Below are 27,991 nucleotides of genomic sequence, written 5' to 3'. Positions count from 1 at the left end.
AGATGTGACACTTGGCATTGAGGCCAAAGACCTCAATCTTGGTTTCATCAGACCAGAGAATCTTGTTTCTCATGGTCAGAGTCCTTTAGGTGCCTGATGAGTGGTTTCCATCTGGCCACTCTTACCATAAAGACCTGATTGTGGTGCTGCAGAGATGGGAGAACCTTCCAGAAGGACAACCAACTCCACAGAAGAACTCTGGAGATCTATCAGAGTGACCATCGGGTTCTTGGTCACCTCCCTGACCAAGATCTTTCTCCACCAATTGCTCAGTTTGGCCGTGCGGCCAGCTCTAGGAAGAGTCTTGATGGTTCCAAACTTCCATTTAAGAATGATGGAGGCCACTGTGTTCTTGGGGAACGTCAATGCTGCAGAAATATTTTGGTGCCCTTCCCCAGATCTGTGCCTCGACACAATCCTGTCTCGGTGCTCTACGGACAATTCCTTCGACCTCATGGCTTGGTTTTTGCTCTGACATGCACTGTCAACTGTGGGACCTTATATAGACAGGTGTGTGCCTTTCCAAATCATGTCCAATCAATTGAATCAAATTGTAGAAACATCTCAAGGATGATCAATGGACACAGAATAAACTTGAGCTCAAATTCGAGTCTCATAGCAAAGGGTCTGAATACTTATGTAAATCAGGCATTTCTGTTTAGAAAAGTGTATTAATTTGCTAAAAATAAAAAAAATACAACTAAAAGCCTGTTTTCGCTTTGTCATTGGTGGGGTATTGTGTGAAGATGAGGGAAACATTTTTTTTAAATCCATTGTAGAATAAGGCTGTAACGTAACAAATGTGGAAAAAGTCAAGAGGTCTGAATTCTTTCCAAATGCCCAGTACGCAACACTCAATTCCCATGTGTGAAAAGGTAATTGCCATATGTGGGTTTTTAAGCATGAAGTGTTTGTTTCAAGTCCTTCCACAACATCTCAATTGGGTTTAGGTCTGGACTTGGACTAGGCCATTCCAAAACTTCAAATGCTTTTTAACCATTTTCATATAGACTTTATTGTGTGTTTTGGATTCTTGTCTTGCTGCATGACTCAGCTCCACTTCAGCTTCAGCTCACAGACCGACGGCCTGACATTCTCCTGTAGAATTCAACGATGCTGATCAGGATTCCATGGTTCCTATGGTATCAAGGCAATGACTCAGCTACACTTCAGCTTCAGCTCACAGACCGTCGGCCTGACATTCTCCTGTAGAATTCAACGATGCTGATCAGGATTCCATGGTTCCTATGGTATCAAGGCAATGACTCAGCTACACGTCAGCTCACAGACCGACGGCCTGACATTCTCCTGTAGAATTCACCGATACTGATCAGGATTCCATGGTTCCTATGGTATCAAGGCAATGACTCAGCTACACTTCAGCTTCAGCTCACAGACCGACGGCCTGACATTCTCCTGTAGAATTCACTGATACTGATCAGGATTCCATGGTTCCTATGGTATCAAGGCAAGTCGTCCAGGTCCTGAGGCAGCAAAGCATCCCCCAGACCATCACACAACCACCACCACGCTTGACCGTTGGTATGAGGTTTTTACTGTGGAATGCAGTGTTTGGTTCTGGCCAGACATAAAATGGACTCTTGGAAGAATGTTCTATGGGGCAGATGAGTCAAAATAGCCAAAAGGTGGTACAACCAAGTCATTGAGTGGAAGGGGGCAATTACTTTTTCACACAGGGGAATTGGGTGTTGCATAACTTTGTAAAATAAATATATATATTTTTTTTTTCTTCTTATTTGTAAACTCAGGTTCCCTTGACCTAACATTAGGTGTTGGTTGAATATCTGATAATATTTGCTATCAACAATATACAATAACTTTTTCACCGTACTGTCTATGTGAGATGAGGATGATGTAGGAGTCACCAACCGTCTATGTGACATGGGGATGATGTAGGAGTCACCAACCGTCTATATGTGAGAGATGGGGATGATGTAGGAGTCACCAACCGTCTATATGTGAGATGGGGATGATGTAGGAGTCACCAACCGTCTATGTGAGATGGGGATGATGTAGGAGTCACCAACCGTCTATGTGAGATGGGGATGATGTAGGAGTCACCAACCGTCTATGTGAGATGGGGATGATGTAGGAGTCACCAACCGTCTATGTGACATGGGGATGATGTAGGACTCACCAACCGTCTATGTGAGATGGGGATGATGTAGGAGTCACCAACCGTCTATGTGAGATGGGGATGATGTAGGAGTCACCAACCGTCTATGTGAGATGGGGATGATGTAGGAGTCACCAACCGTCTATGTGAGATGGGGATGATGTAGGAGTCACCAACCGTCTATGTGAGATGGGGATGATGTAGGAGTCACCAACCGTCTATGTGTGACATGGGGATGATGTAGGAGTCACCAACCGTCTATGTGACATGGGGATGATGTAAGACTCACCAACCGTCTATGTGAGATGGGGATGATGTTGGAGTCACCAACCGTCTATGTGAGATGGGGATGATGTAGGAGTCACCAACCGTCTATGTGACATGGGGATGATGTTGGAGCCACGGTCACCAACCGTCTATGTGTGAGATGGGGATGATGTAGGAGTCACCAACCGTCTATGTGAGATGGGGATGATGTAGGAGTCACCAACCGTCTATGTGAGATGGGGATGATGTAGGAGTCACCAACCGTCTATGTGAGAGATGGGGATGATGTAGGAGTCACCAACCGTCTATGTGAGAGATGGGGATGATGTAGGAGTCACCAATCGTCTATGTGAGATGGGGATGATGTAGGAGTCACCAACCGTCTATGTGTGAGATGGGGATGATGTAGGAGTCACCAACCGTCTATGTGACATGGGGATGATGTTGGAGTCACCAACCGTCTATGTGTGAGATGGGGATGATGTAGGAGTCACCAACCGTCTATGTGAGATGGGGATGATGTAGGAGTCACCAACCGTCTATGTGAGATGGGGATGATGTAGGAGTCACCAACCGTCTATGTGAGATGGGGATGATGTAGGAGTCACCAACCGTCTATGTGACATGGGGATGATGTAGGACTCACCAACCGTCTATGTGAGATGGGGATGATGTTGGAGTCACCAACCGTCTATGTGAGATGGGGATGATGTAGGACTCACCAACCGTCTATGTGTGAGATGGGGATGATGTAGGAGTCACCAACCGTCTATGTGAGATGGGGATGATGTAGGAGTCACCAACCGTCTATGTGAGATGGGGATGATGTAGGAGTCACCAACCGTCTATGTGAGATGGGGATGATGTAGGAGTCACCAACCGTCTATGTGAGATGGGGATGATGTAGGAGTCACCAACCGTCTATGTGAGATGGGGATGATGTAGGAGTCACCAACCGTCTATGTGAGAGATGGGGATGATGTAGGAGTCACCAACCGTCTATGTGAGAGATGGGGATGATGTAGGAGTCACCAACCGTCTATGTGAGATGGGGATGATGTAGGAGTCACCAACCGTCTATGTGAGATGGGGATGATGTAGGAGTCACCAACCGTCTATGTGTGACATGGGGATGATGTAGGAGTCACCAACCGTCTATGTGACATGGGGATGATGTAAGACTCACCAACCGTCTATGTGAGATGGGGATGATGTTGGAGTCACCAACCGTCTATGTGAGATGGGGATGATGTAGGAGTCACCAACCGTCTATGTGACATGGGGATGATGTTGGAGTCACCAACCGTCTATGTGTGAGATGGGGATGATGTAGGAGTCACCAACCGTCTATGTGAGATGGGGATGATGTAGGAGTCACCAACCGTCTATGTGAGAGATGGGGATGATGTAGGAGTCACCAACCGTCTATGTGAGAGATGGGGATGATGTAGGAGTCACCAATCGTCTATGTGAGATGGGGATGATGTAGGAGTCACCAACCGTCTATGTGTGAGATGGGGATGATGTAGGACTCACCAACCGTCTATGTGTGAGATGGGGATGATGTAGGAGTCACCAACCGTCTATGTGAGATGGGGATGATGTAGGAGTCACCAACCGTCTATGTGAGATGGGGATGATGTAGGACTCACCAACCGTCTATGTGTGAGATGGGGATGATGTAGGAGTCACCAACCGTCTATGTGAGAGATGGGGATGATGTAGGAGTCACCAACCGTCTATGTGACATGGGGATGATGTAGGAGTCACCAACCGTCTATGTGTGACATGGGGATGATGTAGGAGTCACCAACCGTCTATGTGAGAGATGGGGATGATGTAGGAGTCACCAACCGTCTATGTGTGAGATGGGGATGATGTAGGAGTCACCAACCGTCTATGTGAGAGATGGGGATGATGTAGGAGTCACCAACCGTCTATGTGTGAGATGGGGATGATGTTGGAGTCACCAACCGTCTATGTGAGAGATGGGGATGATGTAGGAGTCACCAACCGTCTATGTGAGAGATGGGGATGATGTAGGAGTCACCAACCGTCTATGTGAGATGGGGATGATGTAGGAGTCACCAACCGTCTATGTGTGAGATGGGGATGATGTAGGAGTCACCAACCGTCTATGTGAGAGATGGGGATGATGTAGGAGTCACCAACCGTCTATGTGTGAGATGGGGATGATGTAGGAGTCACCAACCGTCTATGTGTGAGATGGGGATGATGTAGGAGTCACCAACCGTCTATGTGAGATGGGGATGATGTAGGAGTCACCAACCGTCTATGTGAGAGATGGGGATGATGTAGGAGTCACCAACCGTCTATGTGTGAGATGGGGATGATGTAGGAGTCACCAACCGTCTATGTGAGATGGGGATGATGTAGGAGTCACCAACCGTCTATGTGAGATGGGGACGATGTAGGAGTCACCAACCGTCTATGTGAGATGGGGATGATGTAGGAGTCACCAACCGTCTATGTGAGATGGGGATGATGTAGGAGTCACCAACCGTCTATGTGAGATGGGGACGATGTAGGAGTCACCAACCGTCTATGTGAGATGGGGACGATGTAGGAGTCACCAACCGTCTATGTGAGATGGGGATGATGTTGGAGTCACCAACCGTCTATGTGTGAGATGGGGATGCTGGCGGTGTCTCCGTCCTGTCCACTAATATTGGCCTGTAGGTAGGCTGCCTCCTGGACAAGACTGGCCACCTTGTCTGTGTAGGTGTAGGGGTTACACACCAGACACATGAGCACCTGGGGGACACACACATCACAGGGTTACACACCATCACCTGGGAACACACACATCACAGAGAAGAGACACACACATCACCTGGGAACACACACACACACACATCACAGAGAAGAGACACACACATCACAGGGTTACACACCAGACACATGAGCACCTGGGGGGGGACACACATCACAGGGTTACACACCATAACCTGGGAACACACACACACACATCACAGGGTTACACACCATCACCTGGGAACACACACACACACACCACAGGGTTACACACCATCACCTGGGAACACACACACACCAGAGAAGAGACACACACACACACACATCACAGGGTTACACACACACACACATCACAGGGTTACACACCATCACCTGGGAACACACACACACCACAGAGAAGAGACACACACACACACACACGTCACAGGGTTACACACCATCACACACCACAGGGTTAAACACCATCACCTGGACACACACATCACAGAGAAGAGACAAACACACACATCACAGGGTTACATACCATCACCTGGACACACACACAGACACACACACACATCCTGTATCATAAATAGCATAACACAAGGGTATGAAGGTGTTGATAGATGTATTTATTGTATGCTACTTATGACGACGATCGTAGCATAACGATAGATTGATCCATCGATCAACCACCTGTATTCTATGGGAGGTAGACCAGGTGACTGACCCTCTCCAGGAAGTGTATGACCGTGTCCTGCTGGTCCGCCTGTAGTCTGTCCAGGTGTTGCAGCCACAGCTCCAGCTCAGACCAGGTGTACTCAAACACTCCACTGTCCTTCAGCACCTAATTCCAAACAACGGAGACCAAGGAGTTCACAGGAACTCACAGTAGATGTATTTTATAAGTACACTACAATTCGTTTTTACTACGTTGGGCACATTCAAGAGTCAGCGAGTATACTAAATTCTGTATATATATATATATATATATATATATATATATATATATATATATACTAAATTCTATATACTAAATTTATATATATATATATATATATATATATATATATATATATATATATATATATATATATATATATATATATACTAAATTCTATATATATATATATATATATATATATATATAGGGCACTACTTTTGAAACCACTATGGGTAAAAGAACTCAATGGTCTTACTTGAGTAAAAGTGAAACTCACCCAGTAAAATTCTACTTGAGTAAAAGTGGTTTGGTTTTAAAATATCACAAGTAAAAGCTGTCCTGCAAAGCATTCAAAATGTAACGAGTACTTTTGGGTGTCAAAATTGTACGGACATTATTGTCATTAGGAATGTAAGTGAAGTAAAAGTTATAGTTAAAAAAAACTATTTACTTACATACATACATACATACATATATAGTTAAAAAAAAATATATATATATATAGTTTATATATATAGTTTATATATATATATAGTTTATATATATATATATATATATAAATAAATAGAAAAGTAAAGTACAGATACCCCCAAAATAACTACTTAAGTAGTACTTTAAAGTATTTTTTTTTTTACTTAAGTACTTTACACCATTGGTCAAAAGTAGTGCACTCTATGTCAGGGAATGGAGTGTCATTTAGGACAAAGCCCGTGTGTGATTCAAACCCGAATGGAACGGAGACAGTAGGTCTGCGCTCACCTTCACCACCAGCTTCCTGGTGGACATTTTCAGGTGGCTGTTGTTGCTGCTCACAAACATCTTGAGGAGCAGGAAGAACACAGACTTCTCCCCAGAGCCCGTCTCCACGTGATCCTGACGGAGACAACGGAAGGAGCAAAATGGAATGACTTCAAGGTTATAAAAGGAGACTTCACAAATGACCAGGGGCAAAACTTTCACTGGGGCAGGAGGGTAGGAGACCCCCCCCCCACACACACACACATTCTGAAATTGCATTTTTTTTCCCACCCCCCCAGTTGTATTATTGCACTGTGATGCAAAAAGAGACATGCTGAAGGACCATACAGACACCTCAGAGCTTTTGAGACACAGAGTAGGTGAACGGATGATCTATGCATGTGTGGTTCCCACCGTGAAGCATGGAGGAGGAGGTGTGATGGTGCTTTGCTGGTGACACCGTCTGTGATTTATTTAGAATTCAAGGCACACTTAACCAGCATGACTACCACAGCATTCTGCAGCGATACGCCATCCTGTCTGGTTTGGGCATAGTGGGAGTATCGTTTGTTTTTCAACCTCCAGACAGTGTAAGGGCTATTTTACTCTGCATCAGATGACCTGGTCTCCATAATCACCCGACCTCAACCCAATTGAGATGGTTTAGGATGAGTTGGACCGCAGAGTGAAGGAAAAGCAGCCAACAAGTGTTCAGCATATGTGGGAACTACTTCAAGACTGTTGGAAAAGCATTCCAGGTGATGCTGGTTGAGAGAATGCCAAGAATGTGCAAAGTTGTCATCAAGGCAAAGAGTGACTATTTATTTTGGTTACTACATGATTCCAGACGTGTTATTTCATAGTTTTTATTTTACACATTTTGTAATGATAGTGAAGACATCAAAACTAAGAAAAACCCTTGAATGAGGAGCTTTGTTACAGCCCTCTGGCGTTACAGCCCTCTAGCCTTACAGCCCCCTGGCGTTACAGCCCCCTGGCGTTACAGCCCTCTGGCGTTACAGCCCCCTGGCGTTACAGCCCTCTAGCCTTACAGCCCGGTGCCCTCTGGCGTTACAGCCCGGTGCCCTCCGGCGTACCAGCCCTCTGGCGTTACAGCCCCCTGGCGTCACAGCCCCCTGGCGTTACAGCCCGGTGCCCTCTGGCCTTACAGCCCCCTGGCGTTACAGCCCGGTGCCCTCTGGCCTTACAGCCCCCTGGCGTTACAGCCCCCTGGCGTTACAGCCCGGTGCCCTCTGGCGTTACAGCCCGGTGCCCTCTGGCGTTACAGCCCGGTGCCCTCTGGCGTTACAGCCCTCTGGCGTTACAGCCCCCTGGCGTTACAGCCCCCTGGCGTTACAGCCCGGTGGCCTCTGGCGTTACAGCCCGGTGCCCTCCGGCGTTACAGCCCGGTGCCCTCCGGCGTTACAGCCCGGTGCCCTCCGGCGTTACAGCCCGGTGCCCTCCGGCGTTACAGCCCCCCGGCGTACAAACCCTCCGGCGTACAAACCCCTCCGGCGTTACAGCCCGGTGCCCTCTGGCAACCTCTCACCATTACAATAACAGGGGAGGTTAGCAAATTATCCGAGGGAGCACCCCCAGACCCCCACAAGTTTACGTCCTTACCACTTCTAAAAACCAAAGTTAGGCCCCTGCAAATAACAGCCACTTACTGTTTCTTACTGCCACTCTAGGAGATAGCAGACAGTTCAACCCCTGGTCTGTTCCATGCTCCTTATAGGGGATATTAAACATACCACTAACAGCCTGCTCCATTCTAACCTGAACCCTGAACCCGGTCTATAACCATCTCACCTGAACCCTGAACCAGGACAACTTGCTGGTCTAGAAGCTCCCCTGAACCAGGACAACTTGCTGGTCTAGAAGCTCCCCTGAACCAGGACAACTTGCTGGGCTAGAAGCTCCCCTGAACCAGGACAACTTGCTGGTCTAGAAGCTCCCCTGAACCAGGACAACTTGCTGGGCTAGAAGCTCCCCTGAACCAGAACAACTTGCTGGGCTAGAAGCTCCCCTGAACCAGGACAACTTGCTGGGCTAGAAGCTCCCCTGAACCAGGACAACTTGCTGGTCTAGAAGCTCCCCTGAACCAGGACAACTTGCTGGTCTAGAAGCTCCCCTGAACCAGGACAACTTGCTGGTCTAGAAGCTCCCTGAACCAGGACAACTTGCTGGTCTAGAAGCTCCCCGAACCAGGACAACTTGCTGGTCTAGAAGCTCCCCTGAACCAGGACAACTTGCTGGTCTAGAAGCTCCCCTGAACCAGGACAACTTGCTGGTCTAGAAGCTCCCCTGAACCAGGACAACTTGCTGGTCTAGAAGCTCCCCTGAACCAGGACAACTTGCTGGTCTAGAAGCTCCCCTGAACCAGGACAACTTGCTGGTCTAGAAGCTCCCCCGAACCAGGACAACTTGCTGGTCTAGAAGCTCCCCTAAACGAGGACAACTTGCTGGTCTAGAAGCTCCCCTAAACCAGGTGATAACATCAAACACACCCAGTCTATAATCATCTCACCTGAACCCTGAACCAGGAGAACTTGCTGGCCGGCATGTCCAGGGCCAGTTGTAATATCTGGTGTTGAAGGACTGGATGGACCTCCTCTCTCATACCTTTCTCTGACACGATACCTGAAGAGAGAGACCAAACACAATACCGTTAAAAATTATCCTCTCAAAATGGACACAATCAGTGGATGATTTCACAGGCCTTTTGGAAAGCCGTACAGATCCTCGGAAGGATGTGATAACATGGAAGTTGTCTCTAAGTGTGGTAACACAATGTAAGGCAAATTCATAGATTTTAACATTCTGTTAGTACATCAAGAAGATCATAGGACTAATAAAAGAGCAATCAATCAATCAATAAATCAATCACTTCCATATTTTTTAACAGGACTAATAAAAGAGCAACAGAGCAATCAATCAATCAATCAACCAATGAATCAATCAATCAATAAATTACCTTTGAGCAGCTTGCTGAAGTCAAACTTGCTCTGGCTAACCAGATGAGGTACGACCTTCTGGTAGAGACACATGACCTGAAGGATGAGGGCTTTCAGGACGATGACCTCTGGAGACTCGGGGCCTGACGGGGCTGGAGGAGACAGACGGGAGAGACAGACAGATGGGAGAGGCAGACAGATGGGAGAGGCAGGAGAGACAGACAGACGGGAGAGACAGGCAGATGGGAGACAGAGACGCACGGGAAGAGAGACAGACAGGAGAGACAGATAGATAGGAGACAGAAAGATGGGAGAGAGACAGACAGACGCACGGGAAGAGAGACAGGAGAGACAGATGGGAGACAGACAGACGCACGGGAAGAGAGACAGGAGAGACAGGCAGATAGGAGACAGAAAGATGGGAGAGACAGACAGATGGGAAACACAGACAGATAGATGGGAGAAACAAAGAGTGAGACAGACAGACGCACGGGAAGAGAGACAGGAGAGAGTCGGTTAGTTGTTCAATTAAAGAGAGTTATAGTCGGGACAATATAGAAATGTGGAAAAATACCATATCGGTTAAGGACTATTTCAACGATGTATGAAGAGAGAGTTAATATGATAATTTAAAGAAGAGAGCATTCCACTGACTGTAAATATATTAGAATGTAAGACATCGGGGCGCTGTACTGCAGCGCCAGCTGTGCCACCAGAGACTCTGGGTTCGCGCCCAGGCTCTGTCGTAACCGGCCGCTACCGGGAGGTCCGTGGGGCGACGCACAATTGGCCTAGCGTCATCCGGGTTAGGGAGTGTTTGACCGGTAGGGATATCCTTGTCTCATCGCGCACCAGCGACTCCTGTGGCGGGCCAGGCGCAGTGCGCAATAACCAAGGTCGCCAGGTGCACGGTGTTTCCTCCGACACATTGGTGCGGCTGGCTTCCGGGTTGGATGCGCGCTGTGTTAAGAAGCAGTGCGACTTGGTTGGGTTGTGTATCGGAGGACGCATGACTTTCGACCTTCGTCTCTCCCGAGTCCGTACGGGAGTTGTAGCGATGAGACAAGATAGTAGCTACTAACAATTGGACACCATGAAATTGGGGAGAAAAAGGGGTAAAATTAAAAAATATGTATTAAAAAAAAGTAAGACATCTACCGGGTTGTTCAACTTTAGCCGCGTCCTCTTTAACATCTCCTTCCTTCTTCCCTTCATTCCCTCCTTTCTCCTTCTTGGTCAGGGACTGCCATTTGGACACGATGCTCGTCATGTCCGGTAGAACCTACAGAGAGAACATGGACGCCCCCAGGGTCAGGGTGGTCATCCAGTCAGGGTGGTCATCCAGTCAGAGTGGTCATCCAGTCAGGGTGGTCATCCAGTCAGGGTGGTCATCCAGTCAGAGTGGTCATCCAGTCAGAGTGGTCATCCAGTCAGAGTGGTCATCCAGTCAGGGTGGTCATCCAGTCAGGGTGGTCATCCAGTCAGGGTGGTCATCCAGTCAGAGTGGTCATCCAGTCAGAGTGGTCATCCAGTCAGAGTGGTCATCCAGTCAGGGTGGTCATCCAGTCAGAGTGGTCATCCAGTCAGGGTGGTCATCCAGTCAGGGTGGTCATCCAGTCAGAGTGGTCATCCAGTCAGAGTGGTCATCCAGTCAGGGTGGTCATCCAGTCAGGGTGGTCATCCAGTCAGAGTGGTCATCCAGTCAGGGTGGTCATCCAGTCAGGGTGGTCATCCAGTCAGAGTGGTCATCCAGTCAGGGTGGTCATCCAGTCAGAGTGGTCATCCAGTCAGAGTGGTCATCCAGTCTGATAAAAGCTGGTCATCATCAGAGGTCGACTGTATGTTGTCTACCACAGTAGGCATACAGTACTACAGTAGGCATACAGTACTACAGTAGGTCCACAGTACTACAGTAGGCATACAGTCCTACAGTAGGTCCACAGTACAACAGTACTACAGTAGGTATACAGTCCTACAGTAGGTCCACAGTACTACAGTAGGTCCACAGTACTACAGTAGGTCCACAGTACTACAGTAGGTCCACAGTCCTACAGTAGGTCCACAGTCCAACAGTAGGTCCACAGTCCAACAGTAGGTCCACAGTACTACAGTAGGTCCACAGTCCTACAGTAGGTCCATAGTCCTACAGTAGGTCCACAGTAGGTCCAGTCCTAGAGTAGGTCCACAGTAGGTCCACAGTACTACAGTAGGTCCACAGTTCTACAGTAGGTCCACAGTACTACAGTAGGTCCACAGTTCTACAGTAGGTCCACAGTACTACAGTAGGTCCACAGTTCTACAGTAGGTCCACAGTACTACAGTAGGTCCACAGTCCTACAGTAGGTCCACAGTAGGTCCACAGTCCTACAGTAGGTCCACAGTCCTACAGTAGGTCCACAGTCCTACAGTAGGTCCACAGTACTACAGTAGGTCCACAGTAGGTCCACAGTAGGTCCACAGTAGGTCCACAGTCCTACAGTAGGTCCACAGTTCTACAGTAGGTCCACAGTTCTACAGTAGGTCCACATTCCTACAGTAGGTCCACAGTACTACAGTAGGTCCATAGTCCTACAGTAGGTCCACAATCCTACAGTAGGTCCACAGTCCTACAGTAGGTTCAGTCCTACAGTAGGTTCACAGTAGATCCACAGTCCTACAGTAGGTCCACAGTCCTACAGTAGGTTCACAGTAGGTCCACAGTCCTACAGCAGGTCCACAGTCCTACAGTAGGTCCACAGTAGGCCCACAGTCCTACAGTAGGTCCACAGTCCTACAGTAGGTCCACAGTCCTACAGTAGGTCCACAGTAGGTCCACAGTCCTACAGTCCTACAGTAGGTCCACAGTCCTACAGTAGGTCCACAGTACTACAGTAGGTCCACAGTCCTACAGTAGGTCCACAGTAGGTCCACAGTAGGTCCACAGTCCTACAGTAGGTCCACAGTAGGTCCACAGTCCTACAGTAGGTCCACAGTCCTACAGTAGGTCCACAGTCCTACAGTAGGTCCACAGTCCTACAGTAGGTCCACAGTCCTACAGTAGGTCCACAGTCCTACAGTAGGTCCACAGTCCTACAGTAGGTCCACAGTCCTACAGTAGGTCCACAGTCCTACAGTAGGTCCACAGTCCTAGATTTCCAGAATCCCTTTATTCTCCAAGTACATTCACACAAACCTGGAATTTCACTTAGTGAATTAGTGCTGCCAGCAATATATACGTATACAAACTACAGGCAGACTACAGGCAGACTACAGGCAGACTACAGGCAGACTACAGGCAGACTACCGGCAGACTACAGGCAGACTACCGGCAGACCATAGACAGACTAGACAGACTAGACAAACCTCAGACAGACTACAGACAGACCATAGACAGACTAGACAGACTAGACAAACCTCAGGCAGACTACAGGCAGACTACCGGCAGACCATAGACAGACTAGACAGACTAGACAAACCTCAGACAGACTACAGACAGACCATAGACAGACTAGACAGACTAGACAAACCTCAGACAGACTACAGACAGACCATAGACAGACTAGACTAACCTCAGGCAGACTACAGGCAGACTACAGGCAGACTACAGGCAGACTACAGGCAGACTTCAGGCAGACTACAGAGGCAGACTACAGGCAGACTACAGGCAGACTACAGGCAGACTACAGGCAGACTACAGGCAGACTACAGGCAGACTACAGGCAGACTACAGGCAGACTACAGGCAGACTACAGGCGGACTACAGGCAGACTACAGGCAGACTACAGGCAGACTACAGGCAGACTACAGGCAGACTACAGGCAGACTACAGACAGACTACAGGCAGACTACAGGCAGACTACAGACAGACTACAGGCAGACTACAGGCAGACTACAGGCAGACTACAGACAGACTACAGGCAGACTACAGGCAGACTACAGGCAGACTACAGGCAGACTACAGGCAGACTACAGGCAGACTACAGGCAGACTACAGGCAGACTACAGGCAGACTACAGGCAGACTACAGGCAGACTACAGGCAGACTACAGGCAGACTACAGGCAGACTACAGACAGACCACAGACAGACTACAGACAGACCACAGACAGACCACAGACAGACTATGTGTTACCTCCCTGTACTGCTGTGTGTTACCTTGCCGAGTGCCTCCCTGTACTGCTGTGTGTTACCTTGCCGAGTGCCTCCCTGTACTGCTGTGTGTTACCTTGCCGAGTGCCTCCCTGTACTGCTGTGTGTTACCTTGCCGAGTGCCTCCCTGTACTGCTGTGTGTTACCTTGCCGAGTGCCTCCCTGTACTGCTGTGTGTTACCTTGCCGAGTGCCTCCCTGTACTGCTGTGTGTTACCTTGCCGAGTGCCTCCCTGTACTGCTGTGTGTTACCTTGCCGAGTGCCTCCCTGTACTGCTGTGTGTTACCTTGCCGAGTGCCTCCCTGTACTGCTGTGTGTTACCTTGCCGAGTGCCTCCCTGTACTGCTGTGTGTTACCTTGCCGAGTGCCTCCCTGTACTGCTGTGTGTTACCTTGCCGAGTGCCTCCTGTACTGCTGTGTGTTACCTTGCCGAGTGCCTCCCTGTACTGCTGTGTGTTACCTTGCCGAGTGCCTCCCTGTACTGCTGTGTGTTACCTTGCCGAGTGCCTCCCTGTACTGCTGTGTGTTACCTTGCCGAGTGCCTCCCTGTACTGCTGTGTGTTACCTTGCCGAGTGCCTCCCTGTACTGCTGGGTGTTACCTTGCCGAGTGCCTCCCTGTACTGCTGTGTGTTACCTTGCCGAGTGCCTCCCTGTACTGCTGTGTGTTACCTTGCCGAGTGCCTCCCTGTACTGCTGGGTGTTACCTTGCCGAGTGCCTCCCTGTACTGCTGGGTGTTACCTTGCCGAGTGCCTCCCTGTACTGCTGTGTGTTACCTTGCCGAGTGCCTCCCTGTACTGCTGTGTGTTACCTTGCCGAGTGCCTCCCTGTACTGCTGTGTGTTACCTTGCCGAGTGCCTCCCTGTACTGCTGTGTGTTACCTTGCCGAGTGCCTCCCTGTACTGCTGTGTGTTACCTTGCCGAGTGCCTCCCTGTACTGCTGTGTGTTACCTTGCCGAGTGTCTCCCTGTACTGCTGGGTGAAGTCCTGCATGGTGGCTGGAGTGTAGAGGTCAGAGGCGAGCCACACAGAGCGGTCCAGACACAACTCTATGTTCCTCTGAGCTCTCTTCAGAAGGAACGACATGAGGGACAGGGTCGTGTGCTGCACCACCACGTTGGCAAACTGGAACAGGCACGCGAGAGGAAAGATGGGTAAAACAGTCCAGCGCGGAGGAAACGTTGGGCAACATGTTCATCACCAAAAGTGACAAGTCTGTTAAACAGCCCATTATTCTAGAACAAACGGTGTAAACTCACGTTGATGCCTTGCGTGAAGAAGGCTTTGTTACAGACGGGAGGAAGTGATGTCACCAGCACCATGGACAGGAGGCGGGGCAGAGGAACAACCTCTCTGGTCTGGAAGGCCTTGGACACCTCTGGCTGAGACTCGTAGATCTGAGAAGACAGGACAGAGCGGTCGACAGCGGTCAAAATGACAGCGCCTGTGATTTTTTTATTTTATCTTTATTTTACTAGGCAAGTCAGTTAAGAACAAATTCTTATTTTCAATGACGGCCTAGGAACAGTGGGTTAACTGCCTTGTTCAAGGGGCAGACTGACAGATTTGTACCTTGTCAGCTCGGGGATTTGAACTTGCAACCTTCCGGTTACTAGTCCAACACTCTAACCACTAGGCTACCCTGCCGCCTCTACACTCTAACCACTAGGCTACCCTGCCGCCTCTACACTCTAACCACTAGGCTACCCTGCCGCCTCTACACTCTAACCACTAGGCTACCCTGCCGCCTCTACACTCTAACCACTAGGCTACCCTGCCGCCTCTACACTCTAACCACTAGGCTACCCTGCCGCCCCTACACTCTAACCACTAGGCTACCCTGCCGCCCCTACACTCTAACCACTAGGCTACCCTGCCGTCTCTACACTAACCACTAGGCTACCCTGCCGCCTCTACACTAACCACTAGGCTACCCTGCCGTCTCTACACTAACCACTAGGCTACCCTGCCGCCTCTACACTCTAACCACTAGGCTACCCTGCCGCCTCTACACTCTAACCACTAGGCTACCTGCCTCCTCTACACTCTAATCACTAGGCTACCTGCCGCCTCTACACTCTAACCACTAGGCTACCTGCCTCCTCTACACTCTAACCACTAGGCTACCTGCCTCCTCTACACTCTAACCACTAGGCTACCTGCCTCCTCTACACTCTAACCACTAGGCTACCCTGCCTCCTCTACACTCTAACCACTAGGCTACCTGCCTCCTCTACACTCTAACCACTAGGCTACCCTGCCGCCTCTACACTCTAACCACTAGGCTACCCTGCCGCCTCTACACTCTAACCACTAGGCTACCCTGCCGCCTCTACACTCTAACCACTAGGCTACCTGCCACCTCTACACTCTAACCACTAGGCTACCTGCCTCCTCTACACTCTAATCACTAGGCTACCTGCCGCCTCTACACTCTAACCACTAGGCTACCTGCCTCCTCTACACTCTAACCACTAGGCTACCTGCCTCCTCTACACTCTAACCACTAGGCTACCCTGTCGTTTCTACACTCTAACCACTAGGCCACCCTGTCGTCTCTACACTCTAACCACTAGGCTACCCTGCCGCCTCTACACTAACCACTAGGCTACCCTGCCGTCTCTACACTCTAACCACTAGGCCACCCTGCCGTCTCTACACTCTAACCACTAGGCTACCCTGCCGCCTCTACACTCTAACCACTAGGCTACCCTGCCGCCCCTACACTCTAACCACTAGGCTACCCTGCCTCTCTACACTAACCACTAGGCTACCCTGCCGCCTCTACACTAACCACTAGGCTACCCTGCCGCCCCTACACTCTAACCACTAGGCTACCCTGCCTCTCTACACTAACCACTAGGCTACCCTGCCGCCTCTACACTAACCACTAGGCTACCCTGCCGTCTCTACACTAACCACTAGGCTACCCTGCCGCCTCTACACTCTAACCACTAGGCTACCCTGCCGCCTCTACACTCTAACCACTAGGCTACCTGCCACCTCTACACTCTAACCACTAGGCTACCTGCCTCCTCTACACTCTAATCACTAGGCTACCTGCCGCCTCTACACTCTAACCACTAGGCTACCTGCCTCCTCTACACTCTAACCACTAGGCTACCTGCCTCCTCTACACTCTAACCACTAGGCTACCCTGCCGTCTCTACACTCTAACCACTAGGCTACCTGCCTCCTCTACACTCTAACCACTAGGCTACCCTGATTGACAGACAAGGGACAGCCAATTGTGACGGTGTTGTCAGATTCACATTGTGTTTTGTTGTGTGACGGTGATGTCTGATCTCTATACATTCACACAATACATTACATTTACATTTAAGTCATTTAGCAGACGCTCTTATCCAGAGCGACTTACAATACAATACAGCTTAAAATCCTCTGTGTTGTTGTTGTTGGTGTCAACGTTACAGACAGAACTGTCCCCGAGGTTTGAAACGAAAACAAAATCACTTTAGAAAAACCAATAATACAAGGAAACAAAGAGTTGACTAAAAACCTTCTTGAGCAGAGTGATGTTGTCCGTCCAGGCAGATTTGAGGCGAGGGATGAAGGAATACTGTGTCTCCTTGAAGAATCTGGGCAAGATGTCAGGACTGACCCTTAGTATATTGACCATCAGATCAGACACCAGGTCGTCCTCTGTAGCCTGTTTCAGCCCCACCACAAACTGCAGTAGCACAATGTTACCAGCCCTGGACAGAAGACAGACACAACAACTTCAGGTCTGTGTCTACTGTACAGACACACAACAAAAACTTCAGGAGGGTGATGGAGAGAGGGAGAGAGAACAGAGAGAAGGAGAGATGGGAGAGAGAACAGAGAGGAGAGAGAACAGAGAGGAGAGAGAACAGAGGAGAGAGAACAGAGTGATAGAGGAGAGATGGGAGAGAGAACAGAGAGAAAGAAGAGAGAACGGAGAGAACAGAGAGATAGAGAGAACGGAGAGAAGAGCGAGGGGAGATAAAGAGGAGAGAGAACAGAGTGAGAGGAGAGATGGGAGAGAGAACAGAGAGAAGAGCGAGGGGGGATAAAGAGGAGAGAACAGAGTGATAGAGGAGAGATGGGAGAGAGAACAGAGATGGGAGAGAGAACAGAGAGAAGAGCGAGGGGGGATAAAGAGGAGAGAACAGAGTGAGAGGAGAGAACGGAGAGAAGAGCGAGGGGAGATAAAGAGGAGAGAGAACAGAGCAATAGAGGAGAGAGAACAGAGAGAAGAGCGAGGGGGGATAAAGAGGAGAGAACAGAGTGAGAGGAGAGAACGGAGAGAAGAGCGAGGGGAGATAAAGAGGAGAGAGAACAGAGCAATAGAGGAGAGAGAACAGAGAGAAGAGCGAGGGGGGATAAAGAGGAGAGAACAGAGTAATAGAGGAGAGATGGGAGAGAGAACAGAGAGATAGAGAGAGAGCGGAGAGAAGAGCGAGGGGAGATAAAGAGGAGAGAGAACAGAGCAATAGAGGAGAGATGGGAGAGAGAACAGAGTGATAGAGGAGAGAGAACAGAGCGACACAGGAGAGATGGGAGAGAGAACAGAGAGAAGAGCGAGGGGAGATAAAGAGGAGAGAGAACAGAGCGACAGAGGAGAGATGGGAGAGAGAACAGAGAGAAGAGCGAGGGGAGATAAAGAGGAGAGAGAACAGAGCGATAGAGGAGAGATGGGTGAGAGAACAGAGAGAAGAGCGAGGGGAGATAAAGAGGAGAGAACAGAGCGACAGAGGAGAGATGGGAGAGAGAACAGAGTGATAGAGGAGAGATGGGAGAGAGAACAGAGCGATAGAAGAGAGAGAACAGAGCGACAGAGGAGAGATGGGAGAGAGAACAGAGCGATAGAGGAGAGAGAACAGAGCGACAGAGGAGAGATGGGAGAGAGAACAGAGTGATAGAGGAGAGAGAACAGAGCGACAGAGGAGAGATGGGAGAGAGAACAGAGTGATAGAGGAGAGAGAACAGAGCGACAGAGGAGAGATGGGAGAGAGAACAGAGCGACAGAGGAGAGATGGGAGAGAGAACAGAGAGAAGAGCGAGGGGAGATAAAGAGGAGAGAGAACAGAGCGACAGAGGAGAGATGGGAGAGAGAACAGAGAGAAGAGCGAGGGGAGATAAAGAGGAGAGAGAACAGAGCGACAGAGGAGAGATGGGAGAGAGAACAGAGAGAAGAGCGAGGGGAGATAAAGAGGAGAGAGAACAGAGTGACAGAGGAGAGATGGGAGAGAGAACAGAGTGATAGAGGAGAGAGAACAGAGCGACAGAGGAGAGATGGGAGAGAGAACAGAGTGATAGAGGAGAGAGAACAGAGCGACAGAGGAGAGATGGGAGAGAGAACAGAGCGATAGAGAAGAGATGGGAGAGAGAACAGAGAGAAGAGCGAGGGGAGATAAAGAGGAGAGAGAACAGAGCAACAGAGGAGAGATGGGAGAGAGAACAGAGAAGAGCGAGGGGAGATAAAGAGGAGAGAGAACAGAGCGACAGAGGAAAGATGGGAGAGAGAACAGAGCGACAGAGGAAAGAGAACAGAGCGATAGAGAAGAGATGGGAGAGAGAACAGAGAGAAGAGCGAGGGGAGATAAAGAGGAGAGAGAACAGAGCGACAGAGGAGAGATGGGAGAGAGAACAGAGCGACAGAGGAGAGAGAACAGAGTGATAGAGGAGAGAACAGAGAGAAGAGCGAGGGGAGATAAAGAGGAGAGAGAACAGAGCGACAGAGGAGAGATGGGATGCATCAGATTCATGACTGACCTGCCGGCCGTTCCAAAGCTGGGGTCGTAGAAACTGATGCCATGTTTCCGGGAGCAGCATAGATTCAGGAGGAAGTTGTGAACCAGTTTCCTCACGACCATCTTCCCTGCTTCCTCTGCGTTCTCTGCCATCTGAAGAAATTGACATTTAAAACAAGACTCGGTGATGATTGTGAGTGAGAATAATTTAGGGGGCGCTAATATTTGTTCTCTTACACACTTAAATAAGTGTATAACGGAAATGTGTTTCATGCATATCCCAATGCCCCCCGATAGACCCCCAGGGAGTGGGGTCATGGCCAGGGTCACCGTTGTCCAGCGCCCCTGGAGCGATTAGGGTTAAGTGCCTTGCTCAAGGGCACAGCAACAGATTTTTCATCTTGTCGGCTCCGGGATTCAAACCAGTGACCTTTCGGGTTACTGGCCAAAAGCTCTAACCGAGAGAGAGAGATAAAGAGAGAGAGAGATAAAGAGAGAGAGAGATAAAGAGAGAGAGAGATAGATAAAGAGAGAGAGAGATAGAGAGAGAGATAGATAAAGAGAGAGAGAGAGAGAGAGATAGATAAAGAGAGAGAGATAGATAAAGAGAGAGAGATAGATAAAGAGAGAGATAAGAGAGAGAGAGAAAGAGAGAGAGATAAAGAGAGAGAGATAAAGAGAGAGATAGAGAGAGAGAGATAGAGAGAGATAAAGAGAGAGAGAAAGAGAGAGAAAGAGCGAGATAAAGAGAGAGCGAGATAAAGAGAGAGAGAGATAGAGAGAGAAAGATAGAAAGAGAGCTAAGAGAGAAAGATAGAAAGAGAGCTAAGAGAGAAAGAGAGAAAGAGAGAAAGAGAGAAAGAGAGAAAGAGAGAGAGAGAGATAAAGACAAAGAGAGAAAGAGAGAGAGAGAACGAGTGGACAGATCCATTACCTTGCTGTCGTCTGTGCTTGCATCCACAATGCCATTCCACCTGTAGAGTGATGCAATCTGGGCCAGGAGAGATGGGGTGAAGAAACGCACCTTCTGGGTCTTACTGATGGCTTGTCTCTGGACCACCTACAGCAGAGGAAACACATCGCTGTCACGTGTCCTCCCTTCTCCTGCGCTCCAGGTCACCAGGCTGCTCATTATGACTCACACCAGCACCCCATCAGCCTCACCTGGAAATCAATTACCTGCCTGAGTACCTTCTCTAAATCTGCCTCTCTCCCTTTGGTTCTTCCTACCTGAGTACCTTCTCTAAATCTGTCTCTCTCCCTTTGGTTCTTCCTACCTGAGTACCTTCTCTAAATCTGTCTCTCTCCCTTTGGTTCTTCCTACCTGAGTACCTTCCCTAAATCTGTCTCTCTTCCTTTGGTTCTTTCAACCTGAGTACCTTCTCTAAAGCTGTCTCTCTCCCTTTGGTTCTTCCTACCTGAGTACCTTCTCTAAATCTGTCTCTCTCCCTTTGGTTCTTCCTACCTGAGTACCTTCTCTAAATCTGTCTCTCTCCCTTTGGTTCTTCCTACCTGAGTACCTTCTCTAAATCTGTCTCTCTCCCTTTGGTTCTTCCTACCTGAGTACCTTCCCTAAATCTGTCTCTCTCCCTTTGGTTCTTCCTACCTGAGTACCTTCTCTAAATCTGTCTCTCTCCCTTTGGTTCTTCCTACCTGAGTACCTTCCCTAAATCTGTCTCTCTCCCTTTGGTTCTTCCTACCGGAGTACCTTCTCTAAATCTGTCTCTCTCCCTTTGGTTCTTCCTACCTGAGTACCTTCTCTAAATCTGTCTCTCTCCCTTTGGTTCTTCCAACCTGAGTACCTTCTCTAAATCTGTCTCTCTCCCTTTGGTTCTTCCTGCCTGAGTACCTTCTCTAAATCTGTCTCTCTCCCTTTGGTTCTTCCTGCCTGAGTACCTTCTCTAAATCTGTCTCTCTCCCTTTGGTTCTTCCTGCCTGAGTACCTTCTCTAAATCTGTCTCTCTCCCTTTGGTTCTTCCTACCTGAGTACCTTCCCTAAATCTGTCTCTCCCCCTTTGGTTCTTCCTACCCGAGTACCTTCTCTAAATCTGTCTCTCTCCCTTTGGTTCTTCCTACCTGAGTACCTTCCCTAAATCTGTCTCTCTCCCTTTGGTTCTTCCTACCTGAGTACCTTCCCTAAATCTGTCTCTCTCCCTTTGGTTCTTCCTACCTGAGTACCTTCCCTAAATCTGTCTCTCTCCCTTTGGTTCTTCCTACCTGAGTACCTTCCCTAAATCTGTCTCTCTCCCTTTGGTTCTTCCTACCTGAGTACCTTCTCTAAATCTGTCTCTCTCCCTTTGGTTCTTCCTGCCTGAGTACCTTCTCTAAATCTGTCTCTCTCCCTTTGGTTCTTCCTACCTGAGTACCTTCCCTAAATCTGTCTCTCCCCCTTTAGTTCTTCCTACCTGAGTACCTTCTCTAAATCTGTCTCTCTCCCTTTGGTTCTTCCTACCTGAGTACCTTCCCTAAATCTTTCTCTCTTCCTTTGGTTCTTTCAACCTGAGTACCTTCTCTAAATCTGTCTCTCTCCCCTTGGTTCTTCCTACCTGATTACCTTCCCTATATCTGTCTCTCCCGTTGGTTCTTCCCACCTGATTACCTCCCCTATATCTGTCTCTCTCCCTTTGGTTCTTCCTACCTGAGTACCTTCTCTAAATCTGTCTCTCTCCCTTTGGTTCTTCCTACCTGAGTACCTTCCCTAAATCTGTCTCTCTCCCTTTGGTTCTTCCTACCTGAGTACCTTCCCTAAATCTGTCTCTCTCCCTTTGGTTCTTCCTACCTGAGTACCTTCCCTAAATCTGTCTCTCTTCCTTTGGTTCTTCCAACCTGAGTACCTTCTCTAAATCTGTCTCTCTCCCTTTGGTTCTTCCTACCTGAGTACCTTCCCTAAATCTGTCTCTCTTCCTTTGGTTCTTCCAACCTGAGTACCTTCTCTAAATCTGTCTCTCTCCCTTTGGTTCTTCCTACCTGAGTACCTTCCCTAAATCTGTCTCTCTTCCTTTGGTTCTTCCTACCTGAGTACCTTCCCTAAATCTGTCTCTCTTCCTTTGGTTCTTCCTACCTGATTACCTCCCCTATATCTGTCTCTCCCTTCGGTTCTTGCTCTCCCTATATCTGTCTCTCCCGTTGGTTCTTCCCCCAGGCGTTATTGTTTCTGTTCCCAGTGTTCATGGCTGTACTCAACCTCTTTTTCTTGTCTTGTTCTATGTTAATTTATTAAATAAACTCCCTGAAATTGCTTCCCGACACCCCAGCGTAAACGTTATAATCACTTAAAGGTATCTGCAGGTATAACACATTATGATGCACTATAAATACCGGTCATAAGTATGTACAGTCACCGTATACATGTCTCCTGATCGTCCTGACAAAACAGCCATTTTCATTCAATACCCTGAAAAGTCAGAGACAAACGAGATTAGGCCCCACCTTGGTCTGCAGAGTAGACAGAATCAGGTTGACAGTGGAGATACGATCCTCCTTCAGTCCGCTGCTTAGAATGTCTGGCAGGAAATCTGATAACCAATAAAAGGTTTCATCATCAGACAAGGAGACAAGGGAGAGGCAGGCCTATATACCTACAGTGGAGATGGGACCCTCCTTCAGACAAGGGGCAGACAGGCCTATATACCTACAGTAGAGATGGGACCCTCCTTCAGACAAGGGACAGACAGGCCTATATACCTACAGTGGAGATGGGACCGTCCTTCAGACAAGGGGCAGACAGGCCTATATACCTAATGGAGATGGGACCCTCCTTCAGACAAGGGGCAGACAGGCCTATATACCTAATGGAGATGGGACCCTCCTTCAGACAAGGGGCAGACAGGCCTATATACCTACAGTAGAGATGGGAACCTCCTTCAGACAAGGGGCAGACAGGCCTATATACCTACAGTAGAGATGGGACCGTCCTTCAGACAAGGGGCAGACAGGCCTATATACCTAATGGAGATGGGACCCTCCTTCAGACAAGGGGCAGACAGGCCTATATACCTACAGTAGAGATGGGACCCTCCTTCAGACAAGGGGCAGACAGGCCTACATTCTCAAGCTTATTTTATTTTTATTATTCTTGTTTTTAAAATACTTGTTGTATTTTCTGTCATTTTGAGATGTAGTATAATCCTGACCTTTCATCTCCAGTAGTTGTCCAATAGTAACATTGTCACCAGAGACCAGGAAGGAGAGGGCAAACTGGGTGTAAGCCATGCGGACATCAGGTCTACCCTAGAGAGAGAGAGATGAATGAGATGACAGAATACCAGTCATTAGAGATGCGTCATTATAACCTCAATCCAAAGCCCTGGTTGGGACACAGTTTTCCTGATCAGCTCAAACATCAGGAGGATGACATATTGACACCAAAGAGAACTATAAACCAACCGTGGGTTTTCAACGACACCAAAGAGAACTATAAACCAACCGTGGGTTTTCAACGACACCAAAGAGAACTATAAACCAACCGTGGGTTTTCAACGACACCAAAGAGAACTATAGATCAACCGTGGGTTTTCAACGACACCAAAGACAACTATAAACCAACCGTGGGTTTTCAACGACACCAAAGAGAACTATAGACCAACCGTGGGTTTTCAACGACACCAAAGAGAACTATAGATCAACCGTGGGTTTTCAACGACACCAAAGACAACTATAGACCAACCGTGGGTTTTCAACGACACCAAAGAGAACTATAAACCAACCGTGGGTTTTCAACGACACCAAAGACAACTATAGATCAACCGTGGGTTTTCAACGACACCAAAGAGAACTATAAATCAACCGTGGATTTTCAACGACACCAAAGAGAACTATAGATCAACCGTGGGTTTTCAACGACACCAAAGACAACTATAGATCAACCGTGGGTTTTCAACGACACCAAAGACAACTATAGATCAACCGTGGGTTTTCAACACACACCAAAGACAACTATAGATCAACCGTGGGTTTTCAACGACACCAAAGACAACTATAGATCAACCGTGGGTTTTCAACGACACCAAAGAGAACTATAGATCAACCGTGGGTTTTCAACGACACCAAAGACAACTATAGATCAACCGTGGGTTTTCAACGACACCAAAGAGAACTATAGATCAACCGTGGGTTTTCAACGACACCAAAGAGAACTATAAACCAACCGTGGGTTTTCAACGACACCAAAGAGAACTATAGATCAACCGTGGGTTTTCAACGACACCAAAGAGAACTATAGATCAACCGTGGGTTTTCAACGACACCAAAGAGAACTATAAATCAACCGTGGATTTTCAACGACACCAAAGAGAACTATAGATCAACCGTGGGTTTTCAACGACACCAAAGACAACTATAAACCAACCGTGGGTTTTCAACGACACCAAAGACAACTACCCTCATACAGTGGGAGTGTCCCAAACGGAACCCTATTCCCTATGCGACCCTGGTCAAAAGTAGTGCACTATATAGGGAATAGGGTGCCATTTAGGATGGACACAGACACTGACCAGGTCTCTTACCATCTTATCCTTCCTCTTGGCCAAAGCAGACAGGCCTTTAGTGAAGTGGAAGTGGCTGAATACTTCCCTGGCTGTGTCTGCTCCCTGGGATACCATGGCTGACAGGAAACTCAGGCAGTGACGGACAAACCTGGCCCAGAAGAGACGGCAACACCATGTTAGAATGAGAGAGACACGCGCGCGCACATACACACACACACAAAAAAAAATCTGTATTTCGTTCAAACAAAAGTTGCTTCATGTTCCAACGTACCTGTGGTTTTCTGAGTGTAGGGATGTCTGTATGAGTTTCATATAGCTGGAAACGGCCTTCTTTACTATAGTGAATCCCACCATGCTGAAATGAGAGAGATCACTGGCCGTACGCAGCAGAATCATCTCCAAACTCTGGAAAATCAACATCATCTGGACAGAGACAAGGACAATGTGATGTTTAACAGATTAGTACATGGTGTGTACGTGTATATAGACTGATTATATAGGGGCGGCAGGGTAGCCTAGTGGTTAGAGCGTTGGACTAGTAACTGGAAGGTTGCGAGTTCAAATCCCTGAGCTGCCCCTGAACAGGTAGTTAACCCACTGTTCCTAGGCCGTCATTGAAAATAAGAATTTGTTCTTAACTGACTTGCCTAGTTAAATATATATATGACTGATTTCCAGTGAACAGGAGACTGACAGAAGCTAATGCTGTGCTCTACATACTTCACTCTCCATCTGCTTGTCTCCCTCCAGCAGTTTGAAGATCTCAGAACACTCCATGGAGATCTTGATGTAACCCTCAACAACGTCATACAGGTCAGGACATGGCAGCTTCTTTGCCGTCGTGATGAATGTATCCAAGCCTGCAGTGCAGAGAGAACATTTGTTGTTCAGTAATGACATATTCAATGACCTTTGATAATTGACATACACTCTGCAACAAACAAACAAAAATGTAAACAAAGAGTGAAATCCTATCACTGCAAAGTTGAGAACAATACGTTATAGCGCCGTTGTAGGTAGCTAGTAAGCTAACGGTAGCTAATAGCAACACTCACCCTTCATTGCCTTGGTCGGCTCCTTCAACATGGCTTTAAAAACAGTTCCATTGAACTCTGCTGTCTCAGATACTTTTCCTTTCTTCGCATGCGTTTTGGACTCATCCACATCTTCACTCGACCGTTTCTTACTCATCTTGTTTGAGAGGTAAACCAAAAAAGCGATCAAATAGTTTTAGCCACCGGTCTTGCTGGCAACACATGTGAGAACCTAAACAGAAATGTGTTCTTCTGTCAATGTGTCCGGGAGAGCTCCATTTCCATGTCACTTTGGTTCCGGGCTGCGCAATCAGTGAGAATTCCCCCTTCACGCTCACGCACAATATTCCTCAAATATAAACCATTCATTCAAATAAAGAAATTAGACTGACAGTCTCGTTTCTTTTATTTCCTCCTCCAGGAGGGATCATTTTTAGAATAACAGAATAATGGTTCAGGAATTGAGTCTGTCATTCCTACCTCATTCAGCTCATTGTAAAGAACATACAGAAACATGATAGCACTTTATCATTATTAATAAAGTATTGTATCTATCTGTAATGGATATCAAGTTTTGGTACATTAATCAGATAATTGACATTAATGTCCATGGCTGATGGCCACTGTGTAGATTGTGGCAGCAGAGCTGCAGTCTCCCCCCTTCCATCACTGTAGTCTTGCGTTGCCATCCTTCCAAGTCTGGAAGGAAGCCAGGGAGCTGAGGCTCCCATCACAGGGCTGTTAGAACTGACAGGCAAGGAGGAGGAAGCCAGGGAGCTGAGGATCCCATCACAGGGCTGTTAGAACTGACAGGCGAGGAGGAGGAGGAAGCCAGGGAGCTGAGGATCCCATCACAGGGCTGTTAGAACTGACAGGCGAGGAGGAGGAAGCCAGGGAGCTGAGGATCCCATCACAGGGCTGTTGGAACTGAAAGGCGAGGAGGAGGAGGAAGCCAGGGAGCTGAGGCTCCCATCACAGGGCTGTTGGAACTGAAAGGCGAGGAGGAGGAGGAAGCCAGGGAGCTGAGGCTCCCATCACAGGGCTGTTGGAACTGACAGGCGAGGAGGAGGAAGCCAGGGAGCTGAGGCTCCCATCACAGGGCTGTCGGGACTGAAAGGCGAGGAGGAGGAGGAAGCCATGGAGCTGAGGATCCCATCACAGGGCTGTCGGAACTGAAAGGCGAGGAGGAGGAGGAAGCCAGGGAGCTGAGGATCCCATCACAGGGCTGTCGGAACTGAAAGGCGAGGAGGAGGAGGAAGCCATGGAGCTGAGGATCCCATCACAGGGCTGTCGGGACTGACAGGTGAGGAGGAGGAGGAAGCCAGGGAGCTGAGGATCCCATCACAGGGCTGTCGGAACTGAAAGGCGAGGAGGAGGAGGAAGCCAGGGAGCTGAGGCTCCCATCACAGGGCTGTCGGAACTGACAGGTGAGGAGGAGGAGGAAGCCAGGGAGCTGAGGATCCCATCACAGGGCTGTCGGAACTGAAAGGCGAGGAGGAGGAGGAAGCCATGGAGCTGAGGATCCCATCACAGGGCTGTCGGGACTGACAGGTGAGGAGGAGGAGGAAGCCAGGGAGGAGGATCCCATCACAGGGCTGTCGGAACTGAAAGGCGAGGAGGAGGAGGAAGCCAGGGAGCTGAGGCTCCCATCACAGGGCTGTCGGAACTGACAGGTGAGGAGGAGGAGGAAGCCAGGGAGCTGAGGATCCCATCACAGGGCTGTCGGAACTGACAGGTGAGGAGGAGGAGGAAGCCAGGGAGCTGAGGATCCCATCACAGGGCTGTCGGAACTGACAGGTGAGGAGGAGGAGGAA

At 48.7% G+C, this 27,991-nt stretch overlaps 1 protein-coding gene across 1 annotated transcript in view; it reads right to left on the bottom strand.

Annotated features, from left to right (window-relative positions):
* Positions 1 to 26,546, bottom strand: part of urb1 (URB1 ribosome biogenesis homolog) — a 70,800-nt gene extending 44,254 nt beyond the window's left edge. The window contains exons 1-17 of the mRNA XM_064975348.1: positions 26,199 to 26,546; positions 25,864 to 26,003; positions 25,415 to 25,566; positions 25,162 to 25,291; positions 23,791 to 23,887; positions 23,087 to 23,172; positions 20,592 to 20,717; positions 19,680 to 19,810; positions 17,443 to 17,638; positions 15,182 to 15,319; positions 14,874 to 15,047; positions 10,955 to 11,078; positions 9,817 to 9,948; positions 9,370 to 9,482; positions 6,861 to 6,974; positions 5,889 to 6,005; positions 5,041 to 5,179 (exon numbers count right to left, since the gene is read on the bottom strand). Of these exons, the coding sequence (XP_064831420.1) occupies positions 5,041 to 5,179; positions 5,889 to 6,005; positions 6,861 to 6,974; positions 9,370 to 9,482; positions 9,817 to 9,948; positions 10,955 to 11,078; positions 14,874 to 15,047; positions 15,182 to 15,319; positions 17,443 to 17,638; positions 19,680 to 19,810; positions 20,592 to 20,717; positions 23,087 to 23,172; positions 23,791 to 23,887; positions 25,162 to 25,291; positions 25,415 to 25,566; positions 25,864 to 26,003; positions 26,199 to 26,334 (2,245 nt within the window). The 5' untranslated portion in view covers positions 26,335 to 26,546. The remainder of the gene's footprint in view (positions 1 to 5,040; positions 5,180 to 5,888; positions 6,006 to 6,860; positions 6,975 to 9,369; positions 9,483 to 9,816; positions 9,949 to 10,954; positions 11,079 to 14,873; positions 15,048 to 15,181; positions 15,320 to 17,442; positions 17,639 to 19,679; positions 19,811 to 20,591; positions 20,718 to 23,086; positions 23,173 to 23,790; positions 23,888 to 25,161; positions 25,292 to 25,414; positions 25,567 to 25,863; positions 26,004 to 26,198) is intronic.
* Positions 26,547 to 27,991: the final 1,445 nt, after the last annotated feature.

This window comes from Oncorhynchus masou, chromosome 9 (assembly GCF_036934945.1).
Source record: "Oncorhynchus masou masou isolate Uvic2021 chromosome 9, UVic_Omas_1.1, whole genome shotgun sequence".
Taxonomy (NCBI): domain Eukaryota; kingdom Metazoa; phylum Chordata; class Actinopteri; order Salmoniformes; family Salmonidae; genus Oncorhynchus; species Oncorhynchus masou.
This window is presented reverse-complemented; position numbering and strand designations above follow the sequence as displayed.